This window comes from Mastomys coucha, unplaced genomic scaffold (genome assembly GCF_008632895.1).
Source record: "Mastomys coucha isolate ucsf_1 unplaced genomic scaffold, UCSF_Mcou_1 pScaffold14, whole genome shotgun sequence".
In the NCBI taxonomy this organism is placed as follows: Eukaryota; Metazoa; Chordata; class Mammalia; order Rodentia; family Muridae; genus Mastomys; species Mastomys coucha.
The window spans coordinates 93,016,595-93,027,050 of record NW_022196896.1 but is presented as its reverse complement, the minus strand read 5'-3'; the positions used below and the strand labels follow the sequence as shown (position 1 = coordinate 93,027,050).

Below are 10,456 nucleotides of genomic sequence, written 5' to 3'. Positions count from 1 at the left end.
AAGAATGAGACCAAGACAAAGTTTCTGATCAAGGCCAAATGTTTACTTATGAGTCTGAACTTATAAAGGGGGGTGGGGGTGGACCCATCCCCCACTATGCCAGGATCTTGTTGCCTTCTCTGGATCTTGTTGCTTTGTCAGGATTTCGTCCGGAAAATAGGCTCAGCCGCTCAGCAGGGAGGGGCTCCTTGAAGGAAGCTGCAGGTGTGGCAGGACAGTAGACTAATCCTAGGTCTGAAGACTACATCGTAGGTGGGCTAGCCGCTGTGGCAAAGACAAGGTCAGATTCAGCCCGCTTGAGGCTGGTGGTGGGGTACACAGGGAATAAGGCTCCTTAACAAATTCCCCAAGTCCCTGTAGGTTCTAGGTGACAGGTAAACTTTGTAAGTGATTCTGAGCCGTATACAAGGTGAAAGGGAACACTGAATAATTCACAATGCTAAACTCAGTTAGAAAACACAGTGGTTTTTGCACGCAAATAATGACAAAACAGTTGTAATGTATGCTGGGTTCAAGGTATCCACATAGTGGATGCATTTTTATCCAAAACCCTGGACACAGGCCGTGGAAGCTGTGTATTTTAAAAGGAAGAGATTGTGGAAAAACAGAAAGTTTGAATGGAGAAGGATGTTAAAATGTGGAGAGACTAGGACACGCATGAGGGAGAAAGAACAGAACAGATGGGACACAGTCTCAGAGAAAGGTTGCCTGCTACACACTTTTGGGTTTTTTTTTTTTTGTATATTTGTTTTTCGTTTTGTTTTTTTTTTTCCCTGCTTGCTCCGGCCCAAAGATTTATTTATTATTTTAAGTAAGTACACTGTAACTGTCTTCAGACACACCAGAAGAGGGCATCAGATCTCATTACGGGTGGTTATGAGCCACCATGTGGTTGCTGGGATTTGAACTCAGGACCTTTGGAAGAGCAGTCAGTGCTCTTACCCGCTGAGCCATCTCATCGCCTGCTACACTCTTCACTTAGATTTGGCCTCCACAGAGAGGTTGCCATTGCACGGCCAGGGAGGTGACTCAGCAGGTCAGGGGGCTTGCTTCTATTGTAGGCCTGATAACCTGAGTGCAGTGTGCATGAAGATGGAAAGAGGAAATGGGCTCAACACGGTGTGCTAGCTGTGTGTGATATGTGCATGCGGTATATTGTGCTCATGCTCTCACACACACTCTCTCTCTCACACACACACTCAAATACACACTCTTACATACACACACACACACTCTCTCTCACACACACACTCACATACACACTCTTACATACATACACACACACACACTCTCACACATACATACTCACACACACACACTTACACACACACTCTCACACACACATTCACACACACATTCATAACACACTCACACACACTCACGCACTCTCTCACATACACACTCATACACTCACACACTCATACACACACACTCACACACACTCATACACACACACACGTACTCTCGCGCACACACACACACTCTCTCACATACACACTCACATACACACTCTTACACACACACTCACACACACTCTCACACATACATACTCACACACACACACTTACACACACACACTCTCACACATTCACACACACACACTCTCTCACACACACTCACAACACACACACACTCGCGCACTCTCTCACACACTCATACACTCACACACTCATACACACACACACTCACACACACACACTCTCACATGCACACACACACACACAGTACAGTAATGAAGATGGTAAGTTTACTAAAAGGTTTGCAGTTGCTGGAAACCTTTCCGTCTCACCAGCCCTTCCCCTTCTATGTTCATTGGCAACTTCTTTGTGCTTCTTATGTATGTGTATTTACATGATGCTATGGGTTTTGTAAGTTCTCACATTGATCTCTCACGTTAAATCTTAGTTGGTGATAGAAGTTCACATAAGAGAGAATCAGAAGCCGGGCAGTGGTGGTGCATGACTTTAATCCCAGCACTTGGGAGGCAGAGGCAGGTGGATTTCTGAGTTAGAGGCCAGTCTGGTCTACAGAGTGAGTTCCAGGACAGCCAGGGCTACACAGAGAAACCCTGCCTCAAAAAAATAAAAAAAAATAAAAAATAAAAAAATAAAAAAAGAGAGAGAGAGAGACTCAGAGGCCCCATGTTACAAGAAGAAAAGGAAATGAGAAAAGAGGTCTTTGCAAAGAAGTACATGCAGCACGCTGTTGACTACATTGTATTTGAGATGTTAGGACACCTTGTGTGTATGTGTGTGTGTGTGTGTGTGTGTGTGTGTGTGTGTGTGTGTGTGTTGTGAGAATCTCTAGTCTCAATGTCAGGATCAGGGAAACTGAGGTAATACTCAGGGTTATTACGAGGGTATATGTTCTTATTATACTAAGTTGTATATACTAAACCGTTTTCAGTGTTTCATGTATACCATGAAAAGTCTTAAGGACAAACCATTAATTTATGGAATTATCTTTATTACATGGTTATGTTCCTGCATGGAACAACTAGGATTTATTGTTGTTTGTTCTGTCTCTCTCTCTTTCTTTCTCTCCTTGTCTCTCTCTTTCTCTGTATGTGTGTGTGTGTGTGTTTCCCATGAAAGCCAGATAGAAGAGGGTATTGGATTCCCTGGGGCTGGAATTGCTGTTGTGAGCTGCCTGCTGTGGGTGCTGGGAACTGAATCCAGGTCCTCTGAGAGAGGAGCAAGTGCGCCTAACCTTTGAGCCATTTCTCCAGTCTGTGCAACAGCTCTTTTAACAACCCATGTACAGATTGTAGGAACTGATGCCAACAGTGATAATGATAACATAATCACAGTTCAGCACTAATCAGCCTTTAAATGAGGTTCTCTCATGTCTCTGAGGGCTGAAAATTCACAGCTGGTACCTTTGGACCCAATCAGAGTATCGGCTGGGCCATATACCCTCCAGAAGACAAAGGGATGAGCTCATTCCTGGCCTCCCTCTCCTGGTGGCTCCTAGCATTCCCTGGCTTATTACCTAGGGTCCCATTGCCGCCTTCTCTCTTTGTCCCTCTCCTAAGGATATCTGTAGTATTTAGAGCTCATCCAGATAATCCATGATAATCTTTCTGTCTCAAAACCCTGAAGTCAGTTACCTCTTCCAAATCCCTTTTCATGTAGTATAATATAGGCATCAGGGATTAAGACCCGGTATCTCTGGGATGGTGGAGAATATTATTTAGCCTAATATAGAAAGTATTTCTTCAGGGTCATGGAGTATAAAAATACAAGCATCACCTGCAGTGATGTAATGTGAATTAATTATATATTATGCTATTCATTGTAGAGTATTAATGAAAGTTTATAACTAGTGCTTGAACTGCTGAGATGGCTTGGTGTGTAAAGACACCTGCCACCAAGCCTGGAAACCTAAGTTTGATTTCGGGGGACATACATGTGGCGGAAGAAAACTCTGCATAACTCCTATAAATTGACCCCTGACCTCCACACACACGCTGTGGCACGTTTTTGTGCATGTGCACACTCACACAAGCATACACTACACTAAATAATTAAGGAAAAAACCCTTATTGAACACTTGAAATCCCAGTGCTTGTGAGACTGAGGCAGGAGGATCCTTAGTTTGAGGTCAGACTGAGATATGTAGTAAGTTCTAGGACAGCTCAAGCTACATGTCAAATCCTGTCTCAGAAGACCAAAAGCAGATGAATAATTTTCTCCTGTAAATACTGTTTTTTTTAATCTATTTATTTATTTTTATTATTTCCAATATGTGTTATATATGTATGTATGAATTTAGGTTCCCACAAGATTAGAAAAAGGTATTGTATCCCTTGAAAGCTAGAGTTACAGGTGGTTTCGAGCCACCTGATGTTAATTCTGGCAACCAAATTTGGATCATGTCGAAGAACAAACAGTAAGTGAGCTGAGCTGTCTCTCCACCCCCACCCCCCTTTTTTTTCTTGGTTTTTCGAGACAAGGTTTCTCTGTATAGCCCTGGCTGTCCTGGAACTCACTCTGTAGACCAGGCTGGCCTTGACCTCAGAAATCCTCCTGCCTCTGCCTTCCAAGTACTGGGATTAAAGGCATGCGCCACCACCACCCACCCCCCCTTTTTTTAAAAAAAAGATTTATTATATATAAGTACACTGTAGCTGTCTTCAAACACATCAGAAGAGGGCATCAGATCCCACTACAGATGGTTGTGAGCCACCATGTGGTTGCTGGGATTTGAACTCAGGACCTTCAGAAGAGCAGTCAGTGGTCTTAACCGCCGAGTCATCCCTCCAGCCCCTCTCCAGCCCCTTTTCATATTTTAAATAGAAGTCTCCTTTTAGATTTGTTTTGTTAGGAAGATGGCAATTGAAAAATATTTAACTTTTTAGATTTATGTGTCTTGACTATTTTGCCTACACGTATGCATCTGTACCAAGTGAATGCCAGGTTCCCAGGGAGGTAAGAAGAGGACATTGGGACTGGGGTTTATGGATGGCTGTGAGCCACCATATGTGTTCTGGGGAGGTGAACCTCCATCCTCTGCAAGGGTTCTTAACTAATGAGCCATCTGTTCAGCCCCTGTTTTTAAAATACCCACATTTCTGATGAAAAGATAGTGTTGGGAACCAACGTGAGAGTAAAGGCATTTAAGTATATGGTATTTCATAATTATAGGAAGATAGCAAGCCTTTGAAATGTCATCATCGTCTAGCTTGGAGTTCTTAAATACAGTTGGGCTTCCATGAAATTTAAAATATATTAAGATGCATTTTTAGTGTAACTTTGTGACTATTCTTCATATTAGGATTTTTAATACATGCGACCGTACATAATAAATAGCTTTTGCGTAACTTGATTTTTTTTTTAACCCATCGATCGACTTTTGTTTCCCATTATAGTGACTTACAAGGAGTAAGAACGAACGCCAAAAGATCTGGGAGTGATTGGATTCTCAATGGAAGCAAGGTATGTGTCTTAGTCAGGGTTTCTATTCCTGCACAAACATCATGACCAAGAAGGAAGTTGGGGAGGAAAGGGTTTATTGAGCTTACTTCCACATGGCTGTTCATCACCAAAGGAAGTCAGGACTGGAACTCAAGCAGGTCAGGAAGCAGAAGCTGATGCAGAGGCCATGGAGGGATGTTCCTTACTGGCTTGCTTCTCCTGGCTTGCTCAGCCTGCTCTCTTATAGAGCCCAAGACCTCCAGCCCAGGGATGGTACCACTCACAAGGGGCCCTCCCCCCTTGATCACTAATTGAGAAAATGCCCCACAGCTGGACCTCATGGAGGCATTTCCCCAACTGAAGCTCCCTTCTATGATAACTCCAGTCTGTGTCAAGTTAACACACAAAACTAGCCAGTACAGTATGTATGTAAAAAAGCAGGCATGGGTACCAGTGTCTCAAACGACATCAACAACTACAAACCTGGTGGTAGGATCAGTCCAGGAATTAACACAGGATTGTTTTAGAGGTCTCAGGAGAGAAAGACATTTACAGATCTTATATGGCAGAATCTATAGCTACCCCCCCCCCCTATGTTTCATGTGGCTTGGCCTTCTGCAAATACTGCAAAGGTGCTTTTAGCTTCCAAATGACTTTTGACAGACCAAAAAAAAAAGGCTTTGTTGCTCCAAAGTGGGACAAACAGTGGTGAGCTTTACGCTGATGAAGGATTGGGGGAAGGTGTCTGAGAGAGGCCTGGAACTTGGATTAGTCCACCCAAAGAGAAAGGTGTCATTCCATGTACACCTTTGACCCCAGCACTGAAGAGTACAGAGACAAGAGGAGCAGTGGGGCTACTAGCCTAGGTGAATACTGCAAGCCCCAGGTTTAAGGAGAGACCCTGCCTTAAAAGAACAAGGTAGAGAGTGATAGAGGAGGGTACCTTACACATATGTATACAAACAAATAAGGAAGGTAATTTTATTAAAAAAAAAAAAAGATTAGGAGGGAGCTGGAGAGGTGGCTCAACAGTTAAGAATATTGACCGCTCTTCTAGAGGACCTAGGTTCCGTTGCCAGTACCCACATGGTGGCTTCTAACTGGCTGTTAAGTTTACTTCCAGGGAATCTGATGTCCTCTTGTGGCGTCTGTGGGTACTGCATGCATGTCCACAGATACACATACAGGCAAAGTGACCCATATGCATACACTAAGATTAAAAAAAAAAAAAAAAGACTGCGATTGGGAGAAAAAGTTTCAAACAAATATCAGAAAGACATTTGTTTATCTTAAGAGGTAAAAGTGTGGACAATAGGATTCAAGAACCCTCCAGTTCTTCTGAGAATCAGCTTACTGGGAGCTCCTCAGATGGGTGCAGGTGAGCCAACATATCCCTGAGAAGAAATGTTGCAGTTGGACTAAATACTAAGGAGAGGTGTTCTTTTTTTAATACCAGGACTGTTTGTGGATGAGTTTTCTTGTTTGGTTGTTATTATTTGGTCTGTTTCTTTGTTTGAGACAGGGTCTTGCTGTAGAGGCCAGGATAGCTTTGAACTCATGACCCTCCTGTATAATCTGCCCAAGTGCTGGCATTACAAGGATCTACAACTATGTCGTGTTTACCTTGTTCATTTTTTAAAGATTTTCTACTTTCTTTAAGCTAATGCTTTTATCTTTACAAAATCAAAAACTATTGAGGTACTGTCAGGTTCCTGAAAATCTGATTTTTCAAACTTACTTTGTCAGTACCTAGTAACAGTTTGTTCTCTGCCATCAGTCATTCCTATATAGCTATGGCATCAAAGAAATTTGGAAAATGTGGAGAAGTTCTCATTCTTTGATATGCCAGTGGGCATTGTTAATCTCTTAAGAATTAAAGATAGTATATCTTGTATCCTAGAAATTTTCCTTTTGTAGCCTGTCTTGAATCACTGACATCATTCAAATCAACTTTAGGAAGCAGTTACCTAAGTGTCGTCATGTGCAGACTCAGTGGTACCATACGTGCCTAGTCTGTGCAGGCCCTGGTTCTGATGTTCTATAAACAAAGCAGCTCATCTGAGCCTGGCGTTGATGGTACATTAGGAGTACTTAACTCCCTGGGTTGACAGTACATTAGGAGTACTTAACTCAGGGTGGAAGACTGGCAAGAGTTCTAGATGATGTGATCCTTGAGCTTAGTCCAAGATGCATAGGATTTGCATTGTTAAAGTTAGAAGGGGCCTCCCTAGGGGAGGAGACATGACTTTCAAAGACACATGGGTCTGGAAGGCATTGGAATGTGCTAGACAAGTGCTTCTGTAGGGCTGACCCCAGGGCACGAAACGGAGGCAAAATAGGATGAGAGGAGAGGCAGGAGGTGTGAGTTACCATCTGTTTGTGAGGAGTTTTTAATGCCTGCTCTAAGGGTTTAGAATGTATCTTGAAGCTAGCTGTTCAAAGACGTTGGGGTGTGGACTTGGCGGGGTCACGGTGCTGTTTAGAGCAGCTCCTCTGAGCACCTGATGGATGATGGAGTTGCTGTGAGAGCTGACTTAGATCTTTGTGCAAGCCCTGAGGAGAGCCGGGAGGAGAGTTAGTGGCAATAGTAGAAAAGGAAGTAAGCAGACTCAAACAGTGAAAGTGGACCAGGAAGAGCAGCGCCAGGCTCCCTGGGAAGCAGATCGCAGCATTTGTTGAAGTAGAGGATATGTTGACATTCGTTGTTGGGCAGGAGTATGGGGTGGGAGGGGCATGCTCTGCTCCGTGAGTCACTTCGTGGAATCCAGTAGGTCCACATTGTATCAGGCAATGTGGCTTAGCTGGGCATGGAGGTTATACCCCTGTACTCTGGAGGCTGAAGCAGAAGGATTTAAGATTCAGGCCAGCCTGGGCTCCAGAACAGGTTTAAGCCATCTGCTTAGTGAGATCCTGTCTCATAAAAATGGAGAAGACACAGCACTGGAGTTTCAGGGGGTGACTTAAGGATGACTAAGCCCTGGCACTTGAGAATGGCCCCAGGCAAAGTGCAGAATGAAGTGTCAGTTATGACTTGCTTTGGATTATCAGCTCATATTTCTTGTTTAGCTCGTCATTCTGCCCTGACTCCCCACCCCCCACTCTCCGAGACACTTAACCATAATGCTTTCCTTACTTAGATAATTTTGAAAGAGGTAGACAACAATCTATCTAAAAATGAAAACAAAAACCAGCCTTTTTCAAAATCCGATCAGTGTAAGGGTGTAGTGCCACTTAAAGCAAATTCCCTCTCCCTCTCTGTAGCTCCCCACTAAAATTCAGCTTACCAAGTGGATGGGCAATTTGGCTTTATTTTAAAGACAAATCTAGTTTCCTATTACTATGTATCTCATGAGAAGTGGGGGAACTGTAGACACTTCAGTATTGAAGCATTGGTGACCCCCTGCCCTTCATTAACCTCGCCGAGGCTACCCTGCGTGGGCGGAGAAATGGGGACGCTCTGGTGCCTGTTCTTGTCTTCTTGTGTGTGCTCCCTGAGTGTAAGCTTGCACACAAACCTGAGTAGTGCAGAGTATCACAGTACAGCTGGCTATGTCTGCAGGTGTTCATCACCAATGGCTGGTTAAGTGATCTCGTGATCGTCGTGGCCGTGACCAATCGTGAAGCTCGATCGCCTGCCCATGGCATTAGCCTCTTTTTGGTGGAAAATGGAATGAAAGGATTTATCAAGGGCCGGAAGCTACATAAGATGGGAATGAAAGCTCAGGTAAGCCATGGTTTGACTCAGACTCTGGCAGCTTACTGTGTTTACTCTCAGTCAGAAAGTGGATGTACAGAGCTACTCCTGGCGTCTTCCTGAGCCGAGTGCAGGGTATGTTTTCAGAAATGGCAAGCGAGACTTCTTTTCAGTCACCCGGCTGTCTCTGTCATACTCAGGAATGGGAAGGAATCAGGGTGTTTTGAATATCTGCTTTAGAAATGGGAAAGGTTAGCTGTATTGTAATAAATCACCTGTTTGTGAAATTTAGAAGGTTGTGAAGTAATAACGGTATTTTGTTATATATTACCAGAGAGCATGTTTTGCTTAATGTGTGAAATTCTAGCTTCCCAGTACCTAGAGAACGGGAGAGTGTCCAAGCCTGAATGACTGTGCATAGCACCAAGAAAGCCGCCATTGTGGGAAGAGATAGGTTTAGATAAAACTCCCTGGCTTATTACTTATTACTTAAAGTTTGGTCTCCAAGTCCACTCCAGTTTGCCCTTTGGTTCTTCACTGGAAGTTAAAAACCTTACTGGGCTACTGGGAAATGAATGCGTTCGTTCTCTGTTTGACTCCTGTTTCTTAGGACACAGCAGAACTATTCTTTGAAGATGTCCGATTGCCAGCCAGTGCCTTACTTGGAGAAGAGAACAAAGGCTTCTACTACCTCATGCAAGAGCTCCCACAGGTATTAAATGCCTAAGGATACCGTTTCTGTTTAGCCACTTCTGGTTTATATGCTACCAGTTAGACGCTGAGCAGAAACAGACTAACAGAGCTGTATAGAAGATCCACACATGTCAAGCTTGCGCTACAATGATCATCTGAGTATAATTTAAAGTCGCATATAAAGAAGTACCACTGTTAGGCGGATGCTCGCAGCCAACTATCGGACTGAGCACGGGGTCCCCAGTGGAGGAGCTAGAGAAAGGACTGAAGGAGCTGAAGGGGTTTGCAACCCCATAGGAGGAACAACAATATCCACCAACCAGACCCCCCAGAGCTCCCAGGAACTAAACCACCAACCAAAGAATAAACATGGAGGGGACTCATGGCTCCAGCTGTATATGTAGCAGAGGATGGCCATGTAGGGCATCAATAATAGGAGAGGCCCTTGGTCCCATGAAGGCTTGATGCCCTAGTGTAGGGGAATAAGAGGGCGGGGAGATGGGAGAGGGTGGGTGGGGAACACCCTCATAGAAGCGGTGGGGGGGGGGATGGGATAAGGGGTTAGGAGGGTGGACCGGGAAAGGGAATAACATTTGAAATGTAAATAAAGAAAATATCCAATAATAAAAAAAAAAGAAATATCACTGTTACAGGCTAGATAAGTAAATAACTGAACTCAGCAGGACCCAACCAAGCTTCTGTAAGGACAGTAGGGCTCTGTGGTTCCTCAGAATGGCCTAGGTTTGAGGGAAGGGCTTTTAGCTCTTTGTAAAGAAACATCACCAGGAACATTTGGCAGGTTGTAAATACCTGCAAAGGGGAGAAGGTGTGAAGCAGGAAGCCTCTTCACATGCACTCTTCAGGTCAGTCCTTTGGGACCGGAATTGCCTCATCGTTCACGCATACAGACTGCTATAACTATGTGCTTGCTTTTCGGCCTCGCAGCAGCTATGGCGCAAGTTAAGCATGCAATTGGAAAAAAGCTAGTGGCTCCAGTGGTTAAAGAGAATTCAGAAATCGTCAGCATGGTGAAATCTGGTGACTACCACTATTTTACACCAGTCCGTAAAATTTGAACTCTGTGGATGTTGAGCTCCACACGTGCACTGTTCTGTAATAGATAGATGCAATGAAGGGGAAAAAAAAAACAAAA

The 10,456-nt window shown here is 44.0% G+C and overlaps 1 protein-coding gene across 1 annotated transcript in view; it reads left to right on the top strand.

Moving 5' to 3' along the window:
• Positions 1-10,456, top strand: part of Acadl (acyl-CoA dehydrogenase long chain) — a 35,233-nt gene that overhangs the window by 11,472 nt on the left and 13,305 nt on the right. The window contains exons 5-7 of the mRNA XM_031367809.1: positions 4,871-4,937; positions 8,476-8,640; positions 9,221-9,322. Coding sequence (XP_031223669.1) covers positions 4,871-4,937; positions 8,476-8,640; positions 9,221-9,322 — 334 coding nt within the window. The remainder of the gene's footprint in view (positions 1-4,870; positions 4,938-8,475; positions 8,641-9,220; positions 9,323-10,456) is intronic.